At 46.6% G+C, this 27112-nt stretch overlaps 1 protein-coding gene across 7 annotated transcripts in view; it reads right to left on the bottom strand.

Moving 5' to 3' along the window:
• LOC105471542 (N-acetyltransferase 10) overlaps positions 1-27112 on the bottom strand; it is a 64359-nt gene that overhangs the window by 23898 nt on the left and 13349 nt on the right. For 6 of the 7 annotated variants that reach the window (XR_011610697.1, XR_011610696.1, XR_011610693.1 and 3 more), the window contains exons 8-28: positions 26965-27072; positions 22870-23003; positions 21608-21701; positions 21055-21153; positions 17855-17991; positions 14188-14312; positions 13608-13758; positions 12914-13010; positions 11928-12044; positions 10964-11065; positions 10798-10872; positions 10090-10206; positions 8563-8696; positions 8314-8362; positions 5754-5850; positions 5546-5656; positions 4481-4653; positions 3842-3961; positions 3363-3461; positions 2834-2907; positions 1666-1749 (exon numbers count right to left, since the gene is read on the bottom strand). Coding sequence is in view for 1 of the 7 variants with exons in the window: in XM_011724054.3 (XP_011722356.2) it covers positions 1666-1749; positions 2834-2907; positions 3363-3461; positions 3842-3961; positions 4481-4653; positions 5546-5656; positions 5754-5850; positions 8314-8362; positions 8563-8696; positions 10090-10206; positions 10798-10872; positions 10964-11065; positions 11928-12044; positions 12914-13010; positions 13608-13758; positions 14188-14312; positions 17855-17991; positions 21055-21153; positions 21608-21701; positions 22870-23003; positions 26965-27072 (2297 nt within the window). In the remaining 6 variants the exon portion in view is untranslated. The remainder of the gene's footprint in view (positions 1-1665; positions 1750-2833; positions 2908-3362; positions 3462-3841; positions 3962-4480; positions 4654-5545; positions 5657-5753; positions 5851-8313; positions 8363-8562; positions 8697-10089; positions 10207-10797; positions 10873-10963; positions 11066-11927; positions 12045-12913; positions 13011-13607; positions 13759-14187; positions 14313-17854; positions 17992-21054; positions 21154-21607; positions 21702-22869; positions 23004-26964; positions 27073-27112) is intronic. The other variant, XR_011610698.1, reaches the window with a different exon arrangement.

The raw sequence follows: 27112 nt of genomic DNA on the forward strand, positions 1-27112 counted from the left end.
AAATGTTTCCAAAATATAAGCTTTTAAGGAAACCAGTAACTAGGGGACTGCCAAAATCTCACCCTCCCCATCAACCCCCAAATCAGCTGTGAAAGCCTCAATTCCAGAGGCTCTGGGCAGGGAAGGCCTCATTGTATTCCCAGGGAAAACTGATGAAGGTTCCAGCCTAAGTTATTTACAAATGCACCACTCTGCAGATAAGAAGCTTGGAGTGAAGATTTTCAAAGAGTGGTCTAAGGACTGCTGGGGTCCCTAAGACCCTTTCAGGTGTCCACAAGGTCAAAATGTACTTCTATTAGTATGAAAATAGTTATTTGCCTTTTTTCATTTTCATTCTCTCACAAATATTCAGTTTTCCAGAGAGTATAAGATATGACAGCACAAGGGTGTCAGTGAAGACACAGACATGAGTATCCAGCTGCCTTCTATTAAGCCAGATATTGAAGAGATTTGCAAAAACGTATATGTAAAACAATGCCACTCTTCACCACAATTTTTATGAGAGTGTTTTTCCAAACAACTGAATCCATTATTACTGTGAACAAATGAATATTTTTTAAATTTCTCAGTTTTTCATTTATTTTCTTTTTAAGATTTTTTTGGGGAAACAGGGCCACTATGTTGCACAGGTTGGTCTTGAACTCCTGGGCTCAAGCGATCCTCCTGCCTCGGTCTCCCAAAGTGCTGAGATCACAGGCATCAGCCACCGTACCTGACCAGTTTTTCATTTCTTTTTTTTTTTTTTTTTTTGAGACGGAGTCTCGCTCTGTCGCCCAGGCTGGAGTGCAGTGGCCGGATCTCAGCTCACTGCAAGCTCCGCCTCCCGGGTTCACGCCATTCTCCTGCCTCAGTCTCCCGAGTAGCTGGGACTACAGGCGCCCGCCACCTCGCCCGGCTAGTTTTTTGTATTTTTTAGTAGAGATGGGGTTTCACTGTGTTAGCCAGGATGGTCTCGATCTCCTGACCTCGTGATCCGCCCATCTCGGCCTCCCAAAGTGCTGGGATTACAGGCTTGAGCCACCGCGCCCGGCCCAGTTTTTCATTTCTAATATGGGAAATTACAATAGATATAACCAACAAAAGTCCTCTGGGGGCCTTAATTGTTTTTAAGAGATAAAGGAACTCAAAGACCCAAAACCTTGAGAACTGCTGGCTCAAAGGAAGGACAATGTAACAGTTAAACCTATGGCCTTGCAGTAGAGAAACTTGGACTTGATTCTAGCTCCAGCTCTCACTAGCTGTGTGCTTCTTGGGAATTTACTTAACCCCGTAGAGCCTTGGTTACTTCATCTGAAAGCAATGACAGTAATAAAACAGCCCCCTCATGCTGTCATCCTGAGGGCTGAATGATGAAAGCCCACAGGCAAGACTCAGCCAGTGGCAGCTTCTGGACTGTTCCCTCAAGCCCTTCTCTCTGATAGGCCCAGCGCCCTGGCAAGGCTGACGAATACAAACAGTGAAGAGATCCATGCCTAAGAGATGGCCCTCCTGGTCTGTGGGAGATGCACTGCAAGGGTAATGGCCAAGGGACTCTCAAAGGGAAGAACCATGACTTTTCTGTCAAAGCTTTTGCTCCAACCTCCTATTTTCTAGTCAAAGTTAAAGAGAAGCAGAGAGGCCAGAATGCCTCTTCCACCAGATGCAGTTCAGACCTTGGGCCCTCACCTTTTCAGGCTGATGATCGAGGCGTTCGGCCCAGCTTTGTTCAAAACTTCATTCCACTCTTCATCGTCCCCACGGATTACGTATCTTAAAAAAACAGAAGGGCACTATCAAAGCCTGCTTGAAAGAAGACGGGACTGCTTAAGAGAAAATACAACAGTGACAACATTCTTATCAGACCTTTCCTGTCATGAAAGCCAGGCTGAGCAGTGTCAGCATTTGAACAGCAGAAGGACGAGCATGCAGGAGGGCCAAGAGATGTGGCGCTTAGCTCTATGGATAGAAGCTCCACAGGAGCGAGGGTCACCAGGTCTGCTGGCGGGGGTCAGTGAGGACAGTCCTGCACAGAAGGCGCCTGCCTGGCTTCTCCCACATGACTCTCATTAACACCCCCCAAAGCAGCTTCCTGTCGTCTCCACAATCTTCTCACTCACTCCCACCTCCAAGCGTTTGTCCACAAGCCCTTGAACTGTGTCTCTTCCCTCCTTCCCTTCTCTTTTAGATTTAGCAGTCCTGGCAAATCAAGGTTTTGATATTATAAAGCTGAGGGCAGAAACTACAGCTCGATTCTCTGACCAAGGACTCCTGGCCACCTCCATCTCACACACCCAGCAGCCACCATCACTGATGACCCAGAAACAGGACTACAGGTCGCAGAGGCTCAGAGGCCACGAATTCTGGAGTTATTGTTCACATCAATCCAGGCGGTGGAGGGAGAGGCAGCACCACTACAGCTGAAGCTCAGAAGGGACTAGGATCCCCAGACGGTTTCAGAGCAAGGGTTTTGCTTGTTTGGTTGGTTTTAGCAGTAGAATCCTTTCTTCAAACAAAGTCACGTGTAAAAGCCAAATAGAGTAAAGTAACCATTAAAGTGCATGCTCATCCAATCGGCACCCCCACTCCTGGAAGGACCCGAGGTGTGACCTGGAGCCTTGGGGATCGGAGAACGCAATTTGAAAGTCAAAGTGGCCGCACTGGTCTCGGGAACCCAACTCTTCCAAAATTATACAAACAGGCAATTAGAAGGTCAAGTAGAACTGTTAGCACTCCTAACATTGATCCCATGAAAGACACTTCCCAGGGAACCTGGGATATGATTAGAAGAAACGTGTAGGCAGATTCTTAGGGCCCCAGAAGCCAAGGCAAAGTCTCTGCTTCCCACAAGCCTTACTCAGATAGGTCCATGCTCTTCAGCTTCCCCACTTCTTTCTTGTGTTTCTCCTGAAATTCCTTTGCTGCTTCATCCTGTGGTTAAGGACCCATACAGAGACTAAGTCAGAGTCAAGGACTGAACCAAACACAGGAAAAGGGGAAGCTGGGGTGGAATAGCACAATGATGAGAAAACATTTCCTTCTCTTCCGTCCACCTGCAAAAACCTTGTAGGCAGCTCTGATTATTTTAAGGTAGCTCTGTATATAAAATATGTATTTAAGAAGTCACCAAAAAAGACAAAACATTTACAACAGATGCTGGAATCCTGCATTCATAACATACACACAACCAATGGCAGGCACAACTCTAGGCCTGTGTGTGCTCAGACAATGCTGGGTCCATTTGCCCAGTTAAACCTATGGAATAGCACTTAGCTCAATGAGTGCAGAGGACTCTTTCTAAAGGGGAAGGGAAGACAGTCTGCATTCACAGCCTAAGGCAACTGATGGAAAAGCCAGGACTCCTGAGGCCTTGAGTAGGGACATACCAGGTCATCACTGAGGGTCTTCATTGTGGGCTCCATGACCACATCCTTCACTGCCACCATCTGCTCCTCAATGGCCTTTTCCTGAACTTCATTAAACAGCTACAAAAGACGACCACAGAGAAGCAGAAGATGAAGGAACAGCAGGCGCCCAGTCACCCGTGACCCAGACGCTTGGTGTCTTATAGAAAGGTGTGCATTTTGAAGACATAAAGCAACACTCTACAGTTTAGGAATATGGATATTCGCAAGAAGAGTTGAAGAACACAGACTGGATATGTACCGAATTCCTAACAGGGATGCCTCTGGGAGAGGACACACACAACTTCACAGATTTTTCAGAGCTGAAGTCCCGGATTTGTGTGTGTGACGAGATGCAGCAAACACAGCTAAATGCTAACATGTGTTCATCTCGGGAGCAGGGAGTGGGTTCACCGCACTATGTGAGAGAGATCAAGCCCCTGCCCTCGGGTCAAGGTTACCTTCACAACTTTGCGGATGATCCGGTTGAAAAGTCCCATCAACTGGCCTGAGGGCAGCTCAATCTCCTTTTCCAGCTGGTCCACAGACTTATGCTGCAGGCCAATCCCCAAGAGAAGAGCCTAAAGGATGGAAAATCTGCTGGGTGGGCCTCTAGGACAGGCCCTTGCCCATTAAAATGGCGCCAAGAACTAGGGTACTCTCTTGCCCAAAGCTATTGGTACAAAGGCAGACTAGCACTGTGTATATTGGCATCTTCTCTCTCATCCTGTTACTGAGACCACCAAGAAATGCTGTCTTCCTTAAATCCCCAAAATAACTTTTATCCTGACAAATACCTGCTTCACAACTACAATAAAAGTTTGGGATGTTCCTGAACCTCTGCTAAGGTGGAGTTAAGTGTCAAGGCAACGTAGCGGGGTGGAAGCTGCAGCTCTCTCACTTCGTATGGCTGGGCACGTTACTCGACTTCAGAGCCCAGGTTTCCTGACCTGTAGAATGAGGCGACCACTACCCACCTATCAGATCTATGAGGAACTAAAGGCACACAATTATGTCCAAGGGCCCAACCCAACACCCAGCAAACAAACAGCTCCACAATCCTCGCTTCTCCTCCTCCACGCAAGCAGCAGGTAGCCTACCGACTGAGCCGCGGACAGGGCCAGGTCCCCCAGCTGGTTCAGGAAATAGATGCGGGAGATGGCCGGGATCATGTCCATGATGAGGTGATAGTCCACCATGTTCCGTGAATACATCTCCAGCCGCTTCAGGTCATAGGGGAGGAAGAGTGCTTCCAGCTCCTCCCGGCTCAGGGCTGACCACAGGACACAGGGCCAGACAGGTTAGGTCATCTGGCACCCTCAAGAGATAGCACACAGCCCCCAGGCGGCACCCTAACACACAGAAGCATCTAACAGGGCCTGACAGCCATACCACACAGCCCTGGCCCAGAGGGGCACCAAACCTGCTCCTGCCATAGAAGGGGCGGCTCCGGGCCATGTGCAGGGAGGGGACGGCTGCCACAGGACCCTTGCTCAGTTCCCATACTCAACACATGGACCAAGGAAAAGCTCCCTGTGGCCTAGGGTTAGGGGAACACAACTACACTCTTTCCCTGCTTTGTCACTTCATTCGGTGTCACAGAATGTGTGTAACCTCTGCCCAGCTCAAGATATACAGATTTCTCCATCAAAATATAAGTGGCAAAAAAGTATATACACACACATATACACATATATATGCATGTTATACCTACATACTTATGTATAAAATATGCAATAAAACTAATCTCTTACACATTTTTTGTTTTTTAAATATTCAAATAGAATCTGTATGCACAAAGCACTTCTGTGTGCTGTTGGCTACAGAAGGCTAGCAGCATGTTCTTATTACAATTTCATGAATGAGGAAAGTAAACCTCACTCCCCTAGAGCACAGATGTAAATCGGCCTCCATAACAAACCAGCTACATGAACTAAATGGACACCTCTGACGTCAAATTGCACAGCCAGAGTCTTACCATGAAAATGAAAGACAACACAGCCTGGGACAGAGCAGAGGCCTGGCAAGTGGGTGGTGGCCAGCAAGTGACTGCAGGCTAGAACCAGGCCCTCAATTTCCAGCCCACACCCTTCCTAGGACACCACACCCACCTCCGACACAGCCAAGCCACTCCCAACCCTCCTCCCTGTCCCGGCCCGGCTCACCCGGCTGGGCTGGCTTCCCCATGTTCCTGTTCTGAATGATGTTCAGAGCCAGGGAAGGAGAGAAGGTGCTGAACTGGTAGGACAGCAAGGCTAGGAACCGTCGTCGGAAATCTGTGGGGTGCCATCACGCAGAGTTAGAGGTCTGGAGGCATCCCCGGCAGCCCCCGATCACCTCATTGTCTCCCCAGAACCCCCACTCCTCAGTCACCTTTCCAGAAGGCTGCAAGCCAGCCTCCCTGGTCAGCCTCGTCCTCATCAGTGAGTGTCTTCAGCATGATGCACGAGTGCTCTCCGGTCAGGTCATTCTGGACAACATAGAGGTTCAACTGGCACCAAGAACCCCGTTTTTTGAACAACCCATCATTGATGAAGGGTAAACACTCAGAGAAGAAAGGCTTGGTGCTTCCGCAGGCCTCTCCTTCTACCTGGGCTGGGAGAGGCACCCTTCTCAAACACAGCCCTCGCCTTCACCTTCCTCATATCACCTCAGTTCACATGCAAGGGCTGTAAAGATCACTGTCCTGCAATCTCCTCAAAAGAGTCACAGACACAGGGCAGAGGTGCTCACTCTTCCAGGCCTGCCTCTTGCTCGGGACCTGCGGGAGGGAAATACCTGTTCCTCTCAGGTGGATGCTGAACTCAGTCATTAGGGCTTAAGCTCCACACAATCCAGTCTACATGGGTTTGGTGCCTCACAGCAGGAACTCCAGGGACAAAACCTATATCTCAGTGCTGGCAGCCAGTCTGCAAGTGCAGGCTTCTTTAGGTGCTAAAATTGCGACTTTTTGTTTTTTTTTTTTTTTTTTTGAGACAGAGTCTTGCTCTGTCGCCCAGGCTGGAGTGCAGTGGCGCGATATCGGCTCACTGCAAGCTCCGCCTCCCGGGTTCACACCATTCTCCTGCCTCAGCCTCCAGAGTAGCTGGGACTACAGGCGCCCGCCACCACGCCTGGCTAATTTCTTTCTGTATTTTTAGTAGAGACGGGGTTTCACCGTGTTAGCCAGGATGGTCTCGATCTCCTGACCTCGTGATCCGCCCGCCTCGGCCTCCCAAAGTGCTGGGATTACAGGCTTGAGCCACCGCGCCCGGCTGTTTTTACATTTTCTACTACATAACAACAAAGCCCATACCATAAAAACACCACTATCAAGTCACAAATGAACAGCGCACAGTACAAGACCACATGGACACACCACAGACCACACGGCAGCTCACTAGCCTGCGTTCTCCTTGCAGCTGATGGCCGAATTTACATCCCCAGCCTCCACCAAACGCACCGACAGAGAACCAACCCATCTCTGCGGCTCCCTGCCTGCACGGAAGCAGCCCAACACCCAGCGGTCCTCACCAGTCCCACTTTAAATCCTCGGACGGACACTGGACACTAGCCTCGGATACTGGCTTTGCCCTAAACCTCCAACACTTCCCTCTCAGCCGATGGACTCCCCTCATCTGGGAAGACAGAAGCACTCAGAAGAGAACGTCATCATCCTCCCAACCCCAAATCAGCCAGCCAACTGACGCCTTCCATTCCCATGCTCTCTGCCTTCCCTGGGTCCGAAGGATGAAGTAGGTGGTCACCTTCCTTCCTGAGTCTCGAGTCCCACCCACCACTTCCTCAAGGCCTGCACTCTGGCAGTCAGCCCCCCTCACCTATACCACTACTTGCAGAATCGAACCCAGCAGCAAACAAACATTCTCTAGAATCTCCCATCTGACAATCCCCCTTTAGCTTCCATTTCCCTCCAGCGACCTTGTTTCTCTGCTCCCTTTCGCTTCCTGAAAGAGTCGCCTGTTCCCCTTCTAGTTCTTCACCTCCTCTTCCCTCTGGCCAGGCCAAAGCCTCCACTCCACTGCCGCTGCTTCAATGCAGCTCACTGCTGCTGATGAATCCAATGGCCAGCTGTCCTCATCCTCCTCATCCTCTCTACAGGGCTGACTCCCATTCCCACTTCTTCACCACGACGTGGACATACCCCGACTTTCTCCTGCGCATCAGGGCTGTTCCTTCTCAGTCCTGTATGTGCTGTGTCCTCCTCCTCATTCCTCTAAATGTTAGGGTCCAAGGAGTCACCCTCATGTCCTTTCACTGGCTCCAGATATTTTTCTTTCACTCAACAAAAGCATTTACTAAACACATACTACACAGCAATTGCTACTCTAAGTGCAAAGAATACAGCAAGGAACAAAACAGACAAGAGCTCCGTGCCCTCGTGCAGTGCATTTTATTATGAATATGCTGATGGCTCCCAAAGTTCCATCTCTAGCCCCAAACTTCCCTACCTCCATATTACTGTAGTCAAATAAATGCCTAGTCCACATTTCCACTTGGATGTCCAATAGGCATCTCACATTAATGTCAAAAAAGAACTCCCACTCTTCCCTCCAAATCTGCTCCTTCTGCAGTGAGTCCCACCTCCGACAGCACCTCCAACACCCAGTTTCTCAAGCCAAAACTCTAGGAATTACCCTTGATCCTCCTGTCCACTCTCCTTCCTCAGAATCTGATGAACAAGTCCACGTGCACCTCTGCCATTTTATGACTAAGCACAAGGCATGCACCATGTAGTCGGGGAAGAAATGTGTGATGACATGGCTCGTCCCTGAGGATGGCTGTTTCCATGTCCATCAGAATAAACCTCTTCAGAGGCACAGCCACCTGCTCAGAGCGACACAGCAGGGATGCACTAGGGCTCTTTGCAAGGACAGGCCTGTCACCTACCACAACGGCAAACCTAAACCTCTCCTCTGCTGGATGCCTCACTCACCGGGGTCTGTCTCAGATAAACAGGAACAAATCCAGCTCGTTTCCAGAACCTGCAAAGATACAAAGACAGTAGGTACTGTGTGTGTGGTCTCTGGGGAGCGGCTGACAGACACACAAGGGCAAGCACCAGGAGAGCAGGCCACGAACAGCAGGCTAGCACAGGCACCAGCTACCAACAGACACACAGCCCACAGAACTCTTCTTTCTCAATGCCAAGGAGTGATGCTGAGGAAGGAGGGCAGGCACTTACTTGAGAAGCCTGGGGGTCAACCCATAGGAAACACCCAGGTAATCCAGGCGCTCAGCGGGCCTCTCATTCAATTTGAGGAGTAAAGGAGGCAGGTCCTTCCGGGGAGTGATGACCTCTTCCAGCAAGCTGACAGCCTGTGAAGATGCCAAGGAGAGAACACAGTCCACTCGACACAGGCAGAGAGACATTGTCAAGCAACCCTGCCACAGCTCACTCTGGACTTAGCACAACAAAAACTGGGAGAGGTTTCTTGGTTTGTTGCTGTGGTTGTCAAACTATGGGAACACCACAGTCAAGCAATCATTCCCACGTACACAAAATACCTCAACATGCATGGAGTCACACTGCTCTGGACCTCCAGAATGCAGGAAGACAGCCACAGAGTTTAGGAATGACTGACAGACGCCGGGAGTGGTGGCTCATGCCTGTAATCCCAGCACTTTGGGAGACCGAGGCAGGCGGATCACCTGAGGTCAGGAGTTCGAGACTGGCCTAGCCAACATGGCAAAACCCCATCTCTACTAAAAATACAAAAATTAGCCAGACGTAGTGGTGTGTGCTTGTAGTCCCAGTCACTCAGAAGGCTGAGGCAGGACAACTGCTTGAACCTGGGAGGCAGAGGTTGCAGTGAGCTGAAATCATGCCATTGCACTCCAGCCTGGGAGACAGAGTAAGACTCCATCTCTTTGAAAAAAAAAAAAAAGAAAAGAAAAAAGAAAACAGAAATGCCCGACAGATTTACAAAGGGACAGACAGGTTCCTATGATCCAGCATGAAGTCCAGGTTCTATCACCTGACAGCCTTGGGAAGTGACAAACCTCTGAGCTTGAACTTTTTTTTTTTCATTGCTTGAGACAGGGTCTGGCTCTGTCACCCAGGCTGGAGTCCAGTGGCAAGATCACGGCTCAATGCAGCTTCAACCTCTGGGGTTCAAGCAATCTTCCCACCTCAGCCTCCCAAGTAGCCAGGACTACAGGTGTGTGCCACCACGCTCAGCTGATTTTTGTATTTTTTTGTAGAGACGGAGTTTTGCCATGTTGCCCAGCTGCTTCGACTTAAATAAAAGCCCCTTGCCCAGCTCCCAAATAGACATACTATGAAAATCAATGAATGCACATGAAAGGCTGTCACAGTTACTAGTATCAGTCATTCTTATCAAGGAATGACAGAACTTCCCTTAGTCTGAGTGTAGGATGAAAGAGATTATAGAGCAGTGATTCTCCAACTTGAACAAGCATCAGAATCACCTGAGAATCTTGTTAAACTACAGATTACAGGGTCTACCCCAGAGTTTCTGATTCAGTAGGTCTGGAATGAGGCTCAAGAATTTACATTTTTAACAAGCTGCCAGATGATCCCAATGATACTTATCTGAGGATCTCAAGTGTTCGGCTGGAGAAAGCAGCAGTAGAAGAAAACGAGAGAGGGGCCCAAAGCTCTGGACTGGTTTTTGTTGATGCCCCTAAAAACCCAGAGAATTATCCTCCCAAGAAGCAGGACGCAGAAAGTTCGTCGAAAGACGCTTACCTCACTGCTTACGGTGTGAATTTCCTGTGGTGTCTCAAGGACCTTTTCCTCCAGACAAGGAAACCTGCCTTCGTAGTACATCTGCAGCAGCTGCAGAGCACGGGTGCCATAGCCCATCTAGGAGTAAACATGAAGGGGAAGAGGCAGAGGGAAGAGAGCTGCTCTCAGTCTAAGCCATGGTGACTCCCCTGTATTGCTTCTAGAGAACCTTCCCTCCCCATCAAACTGCACGGGGCAAGAGAACCAATGAAGTTCCTCAATCAGGTCCTAAAGCAGAGACGCTTAAGACTGAAAGCAGTGTGACCCGAGTTCTTAACACTGGTCTAGCCCATCGAGAATAGCCACTTGACGGTAAGGATGGCTGTGGTTTCTGGTCTCCAGATGGGCAAGCCCAAAAGAGAGACAGTTTGCGTACCACTGCCTGAAAAGGAAGCTTCTACGGCCAATTACCCAGTGAGGTGTTCTAAGAAGGTAATTTTGGTATGCGGGTCTGGTTCACAAGTCCTTGCTCTCACAAAGGAAGAGTGGGCATATGCCATCATCCTGTCCACCTGCCCACCCCGAACCCTGGCTAAATTCTCCAGAGCAGGGAAGTACCTACACTTCACTTGCTTCTGCTTGACCATCTTCTTATTCCAACCACCAAGTACCCCCCGCCCTAAAGTGCTGCCAGCAACACGGCTTCAGGGGAGCCTGAGGACACATTACCCCTTGATAATCCGGGTGAACAGCAATGCGAACGACCCTTCCACCAGAAAGACCACCAAAGTCTGGATCTTGGAACTGTGTGGGAGACACAAACCAATAACTTAGCAACACAGACATCTTCAGACACCGCCAGCTTCCCTCAGACATGCCAGGGAAAGCCCATCACCTGTTCTGACACTGTCCATGGAATCAGGTCCCCTGAAGCCTTCTTGCCTCGAGACAGACTGTTCAAGATGGACTGGCGAGAAATCTCCCCTTCGAGGCACACCTGTTGGGGAAGCAGGACAGTGCAGGAAGAAAGGCCAGCTCTGATACACAGCCCACTCACAGAATAAAGCTTGCTTCTCCGACTAGGCCAGTTGTTTCCACACCCGTGTTCAGGTTTAACCCTGACACTGACTGACATATCCATTCCTAACAGGAGCTTAACTACCATGCCCCATGTTACAAGACAGAAGACAGCCTCCTGACCCAAAAAGTAACAGCCACATTGGAAGAGAGTCTCTATGCATGTTGTGAGTGTGCCAATGTCATCAAGACACAGGATGCTCATGAGGCTCTGCACAGAACAGCACAAGTTCAAAACAACTCAAATGTCTAGCAAGTGAATGGTTGAACAAATCATGGTACATGCATATAATGAAATACTACACAGCTTTTAAAACTTATGAGTATTTTAACACTGCCTAAAAGTAAAAGCAGATTACTAAATACTGCGTTCCCATGTATATGAAAAGGAAAAGTGATACAGAAATGCATAAATACATCCATGCTAGGCATTAAAAATTGGTTCCCCAATCTGTAGCCTCTAATGCAAAAAGCACCATGTATTGCTTTTGTAATAAAGGGAGAAAACAAACAAGTCTGTTTGTGGAAGAAGCTGTGAGTCAAAATAAGAGAGTGGTCGATTCTGGCTTTTCCCCGTCCACGAACAGCGGAGCTTTGGGTGTCTAGTGGCACTGACCTCTTCCAGTGCACCCTAGTCACCTGTCTCAGCAGACCCACCCCTTTGGTTCCAGACTAGGACTCCACAGTTTCAAAACTCCCACAATGCAGTTATTGAGCCACTAATTCCTGATGCATCAGTGGTTCCCCAAATCACTGCCACAAGGATGCCTCTGCTCCTATACCTGGATAACAGCAAGCACTTCTGGAAGGGCATTCTGGGTGGGGGGCACGGGAGGCAAAAGGCAGAAGAGATGGTGAGCAGGTGCATCAGAGAGCATCTGGAGATCATTGGGAGAGTTCTGTGGAAGCCAAACACGGGTCAGTGAGAAGCACTCTTCCTCTTGCCCTTAACATAAGAGGTTCGATTCAAAACCACAGGATGACTGCAGTATTGCCTTCTCAAAGCCAAGTGAGGAGCTCCAGCAAAGCACTCTTCTAGTATTTTGGCAAGTCTGAGACTCTTCATAACAAGTTAAGTCAAACTTAGCCCCAAACGCCTACTGTCCTCTCATCCCAAGCACTGAGGCTGGACAGCAGAAGAGAATTTATTTAGCACTACTTATTTCACAGCTAGGAAGTGAACTTTTTACAGATAAGAGGCTGCTATTTCAGGAAAAACTGTCACCACTTCTAACGCCAACTCTTCAAGCCTTCCGTTACAGGCTGTTCATAAAAATACTACCTAGACATTCAAAAAGTATCCGGCCATTGCACTCCAGCCTGGGCGACAGAGCGAGACTTCGTCTCAAAAAAAAAAAAAAAAAAAAAGTATCCTTTCTAACCAACCCTTTCGTTTTTAAGAGTCTCAGATATTCTAAACTCTCAAATGCACTGTTTCATAAAAATAGCCCAGAGCTACAAAGCTGGTCTCAGGTCAAACTGCACCACCGGGCCACAACTGCAATGTCACCTCATCCTATCAGTTTAGTAGGCAGGCAAGAAATGAAAGCAGCCCTTTAAAAATGGGCACGGCTTTCCACCCTGTCCAGCTACTGCATGGAGCTCCACGCTCTATACCTACACACAGCAAGATCAGTGGACCTCATCAATGTCCCAATGGAACAGTCACCTAAGCCACTAGGTAATAAAAGATGTAAATCAGGTAAAAGGGGACTGCGAAATGCTGAAGCTCCCTGCTGACATTCACACAAGGGCTAGCTGCAGTTACCTTGTAGTGAGAAGCCACGTAGAGGGCCATAAGCCGCTGGAGGAAAACTTCAGAAGCCTTGTGGTAGCAAAAGAGAGTATCTCTATTAACGTAGTAGCTGGGTCTGGAGTTAAGAAACCAAAACAAAACAAGCAGCCCAAGACTGGTCATACTACTCTCTGGAGGCAGAACAAATTTCCCTAGATGGGAACAGGAGCTCAGTGTCCTAAGCAGAAACACATAAAAGAAGGAAGAAGAGGGCCGGGCGTGGTGGCTCACGCTGGTAATCCCAGCACTTTGGGAGGCTGAGGCAGGCGGATCACAAGGTCAGGAGTTCAAGACCAGCCTGACCAACATGGTGAAATCCATCTCTATTAAAAATACAAAAATTAGCCAGGCGTGGTGGCGTACGCCTGTAATTCCAGCTACTCGAGAGGCTGAGGCATGAGAACTGCTTGAACCCGGGAGGCAGAGGTTACAGTGAGCCGATATCACGCCACTGCACTCCAGCCTGGTAACAGAGCGAGACTCTGTCTCAAAAAAAAAAAAAAAAAAAAAAAAAGAAGAAGAGAAAAAGGAAATTGAAAATGTTGAAAATGTTCAACTTTCCCCTTTCTCTAGAGCAGCATCCTATGAAACAAAGGGCCCAAATCCTTTGAATTCTTACACCGCCCCTCTCCTTTTCACAGGGCCAGTGAAACCTAGAGGAGGATACAGTTCACAAGCTTCAGGCAAGGGGCAGCCTGAGACTATCCGAGTGATGTTGAGGCAATCCAAGCACAGCAAGTCATTCAGCCACTTCTCCACTGCGTCCCCAGGGGCGTATCGGATTGACTCCTGGAGGGAAACCTCATGCAGTGTCCGCGCTGCTCCCCACAATCACACACACAAAAGAAGAAACAATGATTAAATATGTATTGTCTAAACAAGCAAGGAAAAATGTTTCACTTTATATTTGTCCCATGGTGGCCAGAGACGTGTGGTAAGAATTTAAACTGGGTGGTTTAAAATTGTTTTTGGTGGATATTCAACTTGCCACGATACCAACTTCAAAGGGATCTCAACGCAACCATGCCGAGACAAGGACACACAAGGACCCCGCCATCAGAAGGCCCTAGTCTGGCTCCCATCTGGTCACTGGCCGAGAAAAGCTACTTCTCCTCTTGGGGACTCAACCTCCTAGCCTGATGGTGGGAAGGTTTGGTGCTGCCCATGATGTCACAGGGGAAGCGAGGATCGGCAAGTCTGAAGGGCCTTGCTGTGAACCGCGGGGCCCAGGTCAGGTTCTGGGGTACCTGATGCCAATCTGGCTGTCGTCGTGGTCTTATTCTCAGCGGTGGTGCTGACCTGGCTCTGGGCGCTCTGTTGACGGAGCTGCTGAATTAGCTTGAGGGACAGTGACCGGCCAGTACCCTCATAGCTAGAAGCAAAGGCAAAAGGAATCAGGCATGAGGTACCAAACCACTGTCTAGGAGGGGACAGAGAGCTGCTTTCCTCCACCTGCTGAAACATCAGATCCCTGCTTCCCCCACGACACCCTTCCTAATCTCTGAACTTCCAGCACAGCAGGCACCTGTCCAGAGGCGGCAGGGTGGCACGGTGGCTCAGCGAGGGGCCACCCAGGCCTGGGCTCACATCCTGGCTCATCTACTTAGTATCTTTGAGCAAGGAGTTCAATCTCTTTTAGCCTCATCTTCAAGGGGGGATTATTCTATACACTTCACAGGACTGTGATGTGAACTCAAAAAATAAGGACTGGAAAAAGGGTGTAAGTAAAGCCTTTGGCATAAAGGCTTTAGGCAGTTTTAGTGAAGCTGGAACAAAGTTAAATGGTCAACTAACGGAGCTGCTTTTGGAAGTATGGTGCATAAGGAAATGAACTGAGAACATTTCCAGTTTGGGTAATAAAACAAATCCACCACCTCAGAAATTCTTTTCATTACTATGCCCACTTAAAAGGTGACATAAAACAGCTAAAAAATGTTGGGAAAAAATTAAATCACCTATAATCTGATAACTCAATCAGCCTTCATTGCTGAGTTTCTTCTCCTTGTCTTTAGTCACAAGCATATGTGACCACAGGGTACACAGAGCACTTTTTTTCATTACCTGATTTCATAGTACTCATTATTATATTCAAAGACTGTAAAATACCTCCTCTTACTCAAATTATAAAAGTTAGAATGAGTGTTTTATTCCCACTCTCCACCCCACATAACAAAGCTCTCCCAAAGGTATTCCATTTACTTATTTAAGAAAATAGAGCTGGGCGCAGTGGCTCACGCCTGTAATCCCAACACTTTGGGAGGCCGAGACGGGCGGATCATGAGGTCAGGAGATCGAGACCATCCTGGCTAACACAGTGAAACCCCGTCTCTACTAAAAATACATTAAAAAAAAATTAGCCGGGCGCGGTGGCGGGCGCCTGTAGTCCCAGCTACATGGGAGGCTGAGGCAGGAGAATGGTGTGAACCCAGCTACACGGGAGGCTGAGGCAGGAGAATGGTGTGAACCCGGGAAGCGGAGCTTGCAGTGAGTGGAGATCGCACCACTGCACTCCAGCCTGGGCGACAGAACAAAAAAAAAAAGAAAATAGAGTAAGCACAAGCAACAAAACTTAAAAACTTTTGTCGTCAAAGGACATTATAATAAAGACAGTGGCCAGGTGCAGTGGCTCATGCCTATAATTCCAGCACTTTGGGAGGCGGGCGTATCACCTGAGATCAGGAGTTTGAGACCAGCCTGACCAACATAGTGAAATCCTGTCTCTACTAAAAATACAAAAGTTAGCCGGGCATGGTGGTACACACCTGTAATCCCAGCTACTCAAGAGGCTGAGGCAAGAGAATCGCTTGAATCTGGGAGGTGAAGGTTGCAGTGAGCCAAGATTATGCTACTGCGCTCCAGACTGGGCAACAGAGTGAGAGTCTGTCTCATAAAAAAAAAAAGAAGAAGAAAAAGAAAAAAGAAAGAAAGTAAAAAAACCCATAGAATGGGAGAAAATTTTTGTAAATCACATCTGATAAGGGACCTGCTATCAAGAAGATATAAAGAACCCTTACAAATCATTAATAAAAAAGACAACCCAATGAGAGAGATGAACAGAGGATATGAATAGACATTTCTCCAAAGAAGATACATGAGTGGCCAACACGCACATGAAAAGATGCTAACATCATTAGTCACCAGGAAATGCAAATGAAAATTATAATGAGAGGTCACTTCACACCTATTAGAATGACTATAATCACAATGAAACATAAAAAGTGTGTGCGATGATACAGAAAAGTCAGAACCCTCACACACTGCTGGTGGGAATGTAGAATGTGCAACTGCTTTGGAAGAGTCTGCCAGCTCCTCACATGGTCAAACATAGAGTTAGCCCAGTAGTTTCACTCCTAGGTGTATCCCTAAGAGAACTGAAAAACATGTCCACGCAAAAATCTGCACGCTAACGTTCAAAGCAAGATTATTAATAATAGCCAAGAGGGAGAAATAACCCAAATGTCCACCAACAGATAAAAGGAAAAATAAAATGTGGTATATCCATACAATAGAATACTATTCAACCACAAAAAGGAATGAAATACTGATATACGCTGCAAGTCAGTCATGGAAGACCACATATTTTATAATTCCATTTATATGAAATGTCCAAAATAGGCAAATGTATGGCTAAAGAAAACAGATTAGTGACTCCCTGGGGTTGGGGGCTGTGGAGGAACTGGAAGAGGATGCACAGGCTTTCTTTATGGGGTGATAAAAATGTTCTAAAATTGGTTGTGAGCATGGTTGTACAACTCTGTGAACATACTCAAAACCATTCAATTACATATTTTAAATGGATAGATAGTACAGTATGTGAATTATATCTTAATAAAGCTGTTCGAAAAATAATAACCCATTTTATTTCAGTATTTTCAGTGTAAGCAAAACAGTCACAATAAATCTGCATACAGAATAATCTCTTTAAGATGTGATTTCCATACAGAAATCTTCCCAATATTGGAGATAGATATTTAACGACCTCAAAAGATTTCACAATACATTGTTATATTCAAAAAGCAAATTAAAAATGTTTTTGTTCAAATGAAAAAAGTAAATGCAGAGAAAATGTACACCAAAATTCTAACAAAATCTATCTCCAGATGGTTAAATTACAGGTGATTTTTCTTTCTTTTCTTTCTTTTTTTTTTTTTTTTTTGAGACAGAGTCTCGCTCTGTCGCCCAGGCTGGAGTGCGGTGAGGCAATCTTGGCCTCACTGCAGCCTCCGCCACCTGGATTTAAGCAATTCTTCTGCCTCAGCCTCCTGAGTAGCTGGGATTACAGGCACGCGCCACCACACCCAGCTATTTTTTTGTATTTTTAGTAGAGACGGGGTTTCACCATGTTGGTCAGGCTGGTCTCGAACTCCTGACCTTGTGATCCGCCTGCCTCGGCCTCCCAATGTGCTGGGATTACAGGCGTGAGCCACCGCACCTGGCTACAGGTGATTTTTCTTTTGCTTACCTGTTGTAATTTTTCAATAGCAAACACTAAATATTTCAAATTTAAAAATTAAATATTTCAAATTAAAAAAAACACTCATGTCATTATGAGCTTGCTTTCTTACGATAACTATAGTACTTTAATACTATATTTTCTAAGATATAAGGTATTGGTATCGCCATCCATGTATTTTTCAACATTTTCTCACACAGACAGAAGCAGACACTCAGCACATAAGACTATAATTCTTTAGTCTTATGCTGCCCATTTCATGTCAGGCCAGAGACATGTAACAGTTCATTAAGAGACCAGTTTCCATTTGCAGAAGGCCAGTAGAGAGCGAAGCAGCCCCAAACACTCAGAGACTCTGAGAATCAGACTTAGCTGTCCAGGCCCAGGCCACATCCGCTACATGTCCCTGAATCTGCAAGAGCCTGCCACGGGAGTAAGGACTCCTGCTTACGGTGCCTTACCCGTTGATGGTGGATGCCATGAAAACAAGGTAGGGGCCAAGGAGGCTCTTCACCAAGGGGAGGGGGATGGCAGCGGCTTCATCAATCACAACTAGTTCAGCCTGGCCCAGTTTCACAGCATCTGCAGGATGTATATACTGTGGGGAAGGAAAATTTAGATTATTAGCATAGCGAACTCATGTCACAGCTGCGATTACTGGTGACTCATCATAAAGGCTGTTCTCTTTCCTCTCTCTGCCTGTTTCCTTCTCTCCTCTCATCCCTCCTTTCTACTTTTTCCTGGCAGGGCAAAAATGGGATGGGGTTGGAGTCAGACACCTGGGTTCAGAGAGTTCAGCCCCTGATCATGTGACCTTGGACAAGTCACTTAATCCCACAGTGCCTCAGACTCCTCCTCCTGTAAAGTGAAGGAAATACCTATCTTATGGCTGCTTGAGGGAAAAATAAAGCAGGTATGTAAAAATGCCCTGCCCAGTGCCTGACTCACAGTGCTGATAGATAGATGGTGGCTCCCTTTCCTTTCTCTCCTTTGTCTCCTCGTGTTTTCCCCCAGCCTCAGATAAGGGAAGCCGATGAGCTCAAGGCACAGCTCAACCCCAGTGGTGGCTATAAAGGAAGATGTCGGATTTCTCATGCCGGGCACTGTGCTCCCTGCTCTGATGGCATGATTATAAAGGCCAAGTCTCCCTGCTGACAGACATTTCTAGAACTTGTTATTTTCTTAATACATGCACACTTACTTATCTTTATGCATACAAACAACCTCTTCAGTTTCTTCAGGGCTTCCTGCTAAGTTTAAAGTGATTTGAAAAGCAATGAAGAGGTATCTTATAGGAAACCCGAATAACCAATTAACATAAACAAAGATATTCAACCTCACCAATAATCAGTGAAATGCTAAAGACAGCAGGGAGATACCATTTCCCAAAACTTAAATAGCTGTAAAACGTCCAGAGTTGGTGAGCTCTTACAGAAATTAAAACTCAAATGAATGCTGGCATGGGGGTAAATTGGTATAAACACTATGAAAGAGAATTTGGCAAATTTTAAGAAAGCTGGAAAACTACAAACTCCTAAAACCCAACAATTCCACTTTGAGAAACATACATGTAAATATAATTTACTTATATAACACCTAAAGATGAATCAACCAGATCTACAAGCTTTAATCTGCATAGATCTTGAAAACAAATGTTAGAAAAGGAAAGATGAAGGAGAACAAGTATAGTATGTTACGGTAACCTATGGACAGATAATTATGTAGTAAAAATAGAAACACATTAACTGAAAGGACACATACCAGTATCAGAAATGAGTCACCCCTGGGGAGGGACAGAAGGGAATAGGATGGAAAGGGATTGAGGGACTTCAACTGTATTTGTGATGTTTTAGTTCTTTAAAACAAAAATCTAAGTGACATTTAAAATATGAAACAAACACAGCAAACATCAAAATGTCAACAATACTTAAACCTGAGTGTTGGGCACCTGAATGTTATATTGGTCTCTGCACTCTCCTATACATTTGAACTATTTCATTACAAATAAGATGTTCTAACTGCTTTGCTACAAGTTGATGAGCCAGGGAGGCGGCAACCTCAACCATTTCTTTTTTTTATTTTTTGAGACAAAGCCTCACTCTGTCGCCCAGGCTGGAGTGCAGTGGAATGATCTCGGCTCATTGCAACCTCTGCCTCCAGAGTTCAACCAATTCTCGGGTTCAACCAATTATCCTGCCTTGGCCTCCCGAGTAGCTGGGATTACAGGCGCATGCCACCATGCCTGGCTAATTTTTTTTAATTTTAGTAGAGATGGGATTTTACCACGTTGGCCGGGATGGTCTCCAACTCCTGACCTCAAGTGATTCGCCCACCTCAGCCTCCCAAAGCACTGGGATTACAGCCATGAGCCACCGTGCCCGGCCAACCCCACTCATTGCTAGCAGCAGAATGTACATCCTCAACAGGGCCCCAGATCTTAGATTTTTCAAGGGAAAAACTAAACAAGCATCTCATAAAAGCAGCAGAAAGCAGCCCCCCAAGGGAGGTGAAGCCAACTTTTATCTAATATTCTTCTTTTTCTCAATGTTGAGACCAAAGAGAGGCCTGAAAGGAACACAAATGGAATCTCATAAAGTAAGGTCACCTCCTCTGTGCTCACACTGGAGACAAAAGAACTCTGGTAATATGAGAGAGTATTTGATTACAAATTCAAGAAGGAGCAAGGCCCGAGGCAGGGCATTTCAAGGAAATGTTTTCCTTCTTCGGTTTGTATATTTTTCTTGAGTTTTAACAGGTCTCCGTGTTCTCATTGCCTGCAGCCTGACCCTCACCAACAGCAGCCTGTCCTCCTCCCAGCTGGGAGAATCAAGCAAAAGTGAGAAGAAATATACAGAATGAAGAGATTCTAGAAAGAGACTAGTAAGAAAAAATTAAGGTAAAGGGCATAAACACTTAATATTGTTTAAAATCTGGCCTCTGATACAAAGGTATAACTTATTTGACATGCAAATACATATGCTTTGACAGGCATAAAATGCTAGGGTACAAACTGCCAAATTCACCTGGCTCACTTCCCAACCCAATTCCAAAAACAATCAATGAACTTCCTCCAGTAAGAGCCCATTAGTCTCAGTCCATCTGTAAGCCCGTCACCTCATGCCTCTCCTAGAGATTTAGCAAAACTGCAGCCTTTGGACAAGTGCAGACCATTCAGGCTTACAGAGTGCTGGAGATTTTTAGAACTTTCGGGAAAACACTGTTTAAAAAAGAAAATAGGCCACTGGCTAAACCACAAAGATTCAGAGCACATTTTGCAAAGTTCTTTTTTTCATTTAAGCTGTAAGGTTATTGTTCTAGTTACAGATGCAACATTTCAAAAACTGCAATAACTAAGCAAAGTTAGAACTGATGTCAGAAGATTCTCTTTTAATTAATCAGTATACTTTCCACCCCACTTATTCCATATTCAAAGGACAAAAACACAACTTTTCAATCTAACTACATATATTTGTTAGTTTGCTGAATGTTTTTCTTTAGAAGAGGCTGAAAATCTGGAACAGGTTTAGCAAACACCACCACCATTGTCTAAAAGAGATGCAATTACACAAGACATGCATGTCTATAACAGGAAACATCTTAGAGCCAGTAAAATACAGCAAGACACTGGCCCTGCACATCAGGGTCTGAGAATAAGCCTCACCTGAATAGTCTGCCTGTGTTCTCGAAATACATTCACTCTGATCACTGCTTTGTTAAATTCAGGATTTAGAGACTGGATAATCTCATAATCCAGATGTTCCTGGTGGGGAGTCAAACCAATGACAAACTTTAGAAACAAGTTTTAGAAACTAAATATTATGAAAGTAAGCAAGCATTCTAAAGACCTCACTTGGATTTAAACCCAGCACTGTATCAAAATAAAAATCCTTTTTTTTTTTTTTTTTGAGATGGAGTTTCGAGCCCAGGCTGGAGTACAATGGCGTGATCTCAGCTCACTGCAACCTCTGCCCACCCCGGGTTCAAGCGATTCTCCCGCCTCAGCCTCCCAAGTAGCTGGGATTACAGGCATGTGCCACCATGCCCAGCTAATTTTGTATTTTTAGTAGAGATGGGGTTTCTCTATGTTGGTCAGGCTGGTCTCGAACTCCTGACCTCAGGTGATCCGCCCACCTCGGCCTCCCAAAGTACTGGGATTACAGGCGTGAGCCACTACGCCTGGTCCAAAATAAAAATTCTTAATCCAAATTTCCTACCTGATATTGCAGAGCATCAAATCCTTTAAATACAAATTCAAACAGAGTATGGAGGTTATCAGGGCTTGGGGAGGTAACAAAGATATTGGAGTACCTACAGAACAAAATAAAAGAAGGATTTTTAAGAAATTAGGAACATTTTAAAGAAACAATTTAAAAAAGAAAATATTTTTGTTTGCTCTTGTCCCAAAGGTGATAACCAGAGGTAACAGCAAGGGAAAAAGTCAGGACACCTTTTAGGAAGGAAAGCAAAGCAACTCCAGACATTTAGCTATCAACATCTGTGACAGCAAATTGCTTAGAAGCACTGTGGAGACAACGCCCTCAGTGTGCAGAACAGACAGACTGCTCCCCAATCCAGGGCACTGCTACAGTAAGTAGTTTCACGTCCATCACTAGCTGTGCTGAGACTTTCAAATGGTGAAGCTGGAGAGCTCAATCGGTGCTCAGGCCAAGGCCAAAGCTAACCTCCAAGTTAGCTTTGCCTTGCTGAGTATAAAGGATGCTAACAGCAGATACTAATGGCTAAGAGGCTGACAGAGCTAGAGCAGCACGAAGAACGAAGGATAAGGAGTCAGGAGCTAAGCTCAAGCCCCAGCTCTACCAGCACTGACTTGCTGGAGGATCTTGGGTAAATCACTGGAACTCCCCAAACCTGGGTTGATTCATCTATAAAATGCCCACAGAGCTCTAAAGAGCACCAAGGAAGATAATGCACAAAAGCAAACACAGTTAAGTTCTAGGTGCATTATTATGGCTGAGAAGTTGGAAGAACATACTCTACTGGCAGTTGCATGTATCTTCCATACCCAACAGAAAAGAACAGAAAGTAACATCACACCTAAAACCAGCTCCTCAGAAGCCAAAGAAAGCTTCTCTTAATCAAAATCATTAAAATGTCAAACTTGTACTTTTCTCAGTCAGCAAGGCTGGTCACACATATTCTCATGCCCTGAGAGGTGTAAAGTTTCTTACTCCCATTTCTTTGCTTCTGCATGTTTGTTCAACTGTAAATAGTGATTACAAAGGCCCTGGTATATATGTGTCTATGTTTCCACACAAGTAAACATGCACCTTTAGGGTGGGTTGGGGAAACACTGCTGCTGTTTCCCGGCAGGAAATCAAGACCTAGAGAAATCACACACAGAACCCACTCAGAACTCAGAACTAGGAACGTCAGATACCAGTCCTGTGACCCCAACCCTGCACACTACCCCCACAGCGCCCAGAGTTCCTAAAGATGGGGGATCAAATCCCCTTACCCAAATGCCACCGCCCCAGCAATCGCCAATCCCAGGGCTGCAGATTTTCCCCGTCCTCGGGCAGCTATGAGTGCAACAGTACTCCTCAGGGTCTTTTCAGAGATGCCCTCAATAAATTTCAAGACCGCTTTGGCCTGTGGAAAGAGAGACACGTTAGGTGAACTCCAAGAAAGGTCCAAGTTTCTGCCATTCACCACCATCACTGTGGAGAAGTGAGGTTGATGCCAGGCTAAATAAGAGGGCGGCAGTTCTTGCAGGCCAGAGAGCACTGCTCAGCACCTGGACTTCTCACTCCCTTGGTCATCTCCTGTCAGTCTCAAGGCCTACCGTACCAATTATTAATAGATGCTGATAATTCAAATTTACAGCTTCAGTCTGGAGCACTTCCCTGCACACCAGACTTTTTTTTTTTTTCTTAGATGGAGTTGCGTTCTTGTTGCCCAGGCTGGAGTGCAGTGGTGCGATCTCAGCTCACTGCAACCTCCGCCTCACAAGTTCAAGCGATTTTTCTGCCTCAGCCTCCTAACTGGGATTACAGGTGCATGCCACCAAGCCCGGCTAATTTTTATATTTTTAGTAGAGATGGGGTTTCGCCATGTTGGCCAGGCTGGTCTCGAACTCCCGACCTCAGGTGATCTGCCCACCTTGGCCTCCCAAAGTGCTGGGATTAACAGGCGTGAGCCATGGCGCCTGGCCCACACCAGACTTTTTTTTTTTTTTTTTTTTTTTTTTGAGACAGAGTCTCGCTCTGTCACCAGGGGCTGGAGTGCAGTGGTGCAACCTCCACCTCCTGGGTTCACTTCAACCTCCACCTCCTGGGTTCAAGGGATTCTCCTGCCTCACCCCTCCCAAGTAGCTAGGATTACAGGCACACACCACCACACCCAGCTAATTTTTGTATTTTTAGTAGAGACAGAGTTTCACCATGTTGACCAGGATGGTCTCCATCTCTTGACCTCGTTCGTGATCCACCCACCTCAGTGTTCCAAAGTGATGGGATTACAGATGAGAGCCACCACACCCAGCTGGCCCACACCAAACTTTTATACACATGCAACTGCTTCCTGCACATTCCCATTTGTACACTACAGATCTCAAACTTGAAACTGAACGCCTAAAGTTGCCCCAAACCTCCTCCACCTAGTCTTTCCCATCTCAGTTAACTGTTCAACTGCTTGGGCCAAAGTCTCCTCAGTTCTTCCCTGATAACTTGATTCGTCAGCAAATCCTGTTACCTCCAAAACATATATAAAATCCTACCATTCCTTACACCACTATCCTCCTCTACTGCTCTGCTCAAAGCCACCACCCTATCCTTCTTCCATCATGACAGCAGCCTCCTGACTAGTCTTCCTACTGCCATCCTCACCCCACCAGTCTATCTGCAACACGGCAGCCAGAGGATCCTCTTAAAAAGAAGTCTGGGGACGCCTCTGGCAGCTATGCTGAGAGGAGAATATGGATATAAAAGCTTCCACTGCTCCCATCTCTTATAGAGTAAGTGCCAAAGCCCTGCCAGTAGCCTGAAAGATCCTCCAAAAATCTCCTCCTCCATACCCACTCACCCTGCTTCAGCCCCTCAGCCTCCCTGCCAGGCCTGGAACACAGAGGGACATCCCTACCCCAGGCCCACGCACGTGCTGCTCCCTCTGCCTGAAGCACTGGCTCCCCAAGAGCCACAGGGCTTGTTTCCTCACCTCACCTCACCTCCTTCATGGCTTGGCTCCAAAATCACCTCCTGCATGAGGCCACCCCTGCCCCCTGTATGTAGAACCGCAGCACCCTACCCTCAGCTGTCATGCCCTATCCCTCTTTGCAACGTTTTCTTTTTTCCCCATTGTACGCAGCATCTTCTGCTTCACCACATGATCTGCTCATGTCTTTCATTTACTGACTGTCTCATCTCACTAGGAGGCAAGCTCCATGAAGCAGGCACATCCCTCTTGACTACTGCTGGGCCCCAGTGCCTAGAGGAGAACCTAGAAGCAAAAGCAAGGTGCCAGTGACACAGAAGGACAGGAGCCACTAACTACTTACGGCCCAAACTGTGCTCCTCAGCTGGATCTGTGCTGGGAATATGTCTTTGAGGGTGGGAAGAAGGCCAGATGGTCCTGAGGAAGTTTGCCTAAGCAATGATGCTAAGAAGACACTGAAGAGACACAGGCCAAGGTAGATGGAAGGGGAGAGGCTTCAGGAAGCCGGAGTTTCTCCAGATGAAAACACTCAAAGGGAATCCAGGTCCTACTTAACTGGGCCTTGCCTGAAGGCTATATTTTACCCTTTTGTTTTATATTATGGAAGTTATAAACTCTGAAAAATCCAATGACATAACAGAAAGGTACCAAATCTAGACTAAAACGCATCCTAAAATGAAGAACCAATATAAAAAAGGCCAAAATCCAACTAAAAAGTGGGCAGAGGAAATAAGCAGACTGGCTGACCAAAAAAAAAAAAAAAAAAGAAAAAAACCAACAGCAACAACAACAACAAAACAACAGATGACCAATAATTGTATGAAGGAGGTATCCTCCTCTCTCCTAATTAAAGAAGCAACACCAATTAAAACAATGGTCCTATGTCTCATATCAGATTGGAAAAAACTTACAAGTTTAATAGGAATCACTGTTGCAAGGGTGTAGGGAAAAAGGCATTTCCACACACTGGATAGTTCCATCAACTGGTACAACACCCATTTGAATACACACAACCTCTGATCCAGCAATTTCTCTTCTGGAAACGTATCCTAAACATAGTGCCCACAGACTTACCTGTAAGAATCCCCTAAGAGCACTGTTTCTAATAGTGGAAATGCTGGAATCAATCCAAATGTCTAACAGTGGACCACTTACACTCTGTAGCATGACCCCTTTGCATTTAATTCATTTATGTGCATGAAAAAAGAGGCAGCAGGATACATAATAAACTGTTAACAGCAGCTGTTTCTGCAGAGTAAAACTGCCAAGCGGAAACACCACTTCTTATTTCTTTATGTACTCTTTTTCTATTAACTTTTTGGTTTTTTTGTCATAGGCCATTTGTTTTCTTATAACACTACTTAACTAGAATCAGTCTCTCCTGCTTTATCCTATCGCTCACTCCTTCTCTTTTGGATACAGAGGGTACCAGGAAGTGAATCAAAAAAGCCTAGGGCCTGCAGCCAGAGCTGCATAAAGAGCTATGTAGCTGCTGATCATATTTCCAGAATGAAAAGGGAAGCCAGCCTGCTGGGACTCAGCCCTAAGTGGGAGGTGTCACTGCAGCTATCTTCCTTCTCAAGGGCAGCAACCCATGTTGCTCATTTGGCTCAAGCTGACCTAGAACCCTGAACACACCTGACAGTTCAAAGACCTCTGGGCTGTACCCAGTCAGTTCCCATCATGGCCCAGGAACTACCAGGGAAGCCAAGTTTACCAGTGCAGACCACCTCGGTGAGCACAGAAATGCATCCTGGCAGCTCTCACCCAGCCTGCTATTTGCACTGAAAGACCAGGTACATATCACCCCAGAGGGCCCGGCCCTCATCAGGCCTCACACTGGAACCAGGGTAAATACCAGACTAGGGGCCTCAAGTTCTCCTCTCACTTCTGAATAAGCTGTAGGCAAAACCTTTATATTATCAAAACTTAACTGAAATCGAAGAACACAGGTATATTGCCCACTCTTGGAAAAAGTGGTGAGAGCATTCCTCTTTCAATGTAACCTGTCCAGATGTAGTGGATCATGCCTGTAATCTCAGCACCTTAGGAGGTTGAGGCAGGAGGGCTGCTTGAGGCCAGGGGTTCGAAGTTACGGTGAGCCATGATCATGCCACTGCATTCCAGCTTGGGTGACAGAGCGAGACTCCGTCTTTTAAAAAATAATAATTCATCTGCTCCATCTGTCCCCTGACTGGAGGGGGTAATCCCTAGACTTCTTCTGTGAACCCAGACAACATGAAATAGCCCTACTGTTGCTGAGCACACACGAGTATGAGCAAGGAGAAAAGCCCCCTTCTCCAAGGAGGGTCTGAGTCTTGGGTCAACGTACCTCGGCTTCTGTTGCGCTCCGTATGCTATATTCTACCTTTGTGTTGGAAGTTCTGAGCACTACACTCACCTGGTCTAGAGTCTTACAGCAGTCCACCAACACACCCACAGGCTGGGTGTCCTGCAAGCTCTCCTTCAACTCCCTTAGCTCCAGATCGGAAGGACCAAGACTCTCATCCTACCAGAGAGAGGAGAAGGGGAAGGTCTGTCACTGCCAC

The sequence above is a fragment of the Macaca nemestrina genome, chromosome 12 (assembly GCF_043159975.1).
Source record: "Macaca nemestrina isolate mMacNem1 chromosome 12, mMacNem.hap1, whole genome shotgun sequence".
Lineage (NCBI taxonomy): Eukaryota > Metazoa > Chordata > Mammalia > Primates > Cercopithecidae > Macaca > Macaca nemestrina.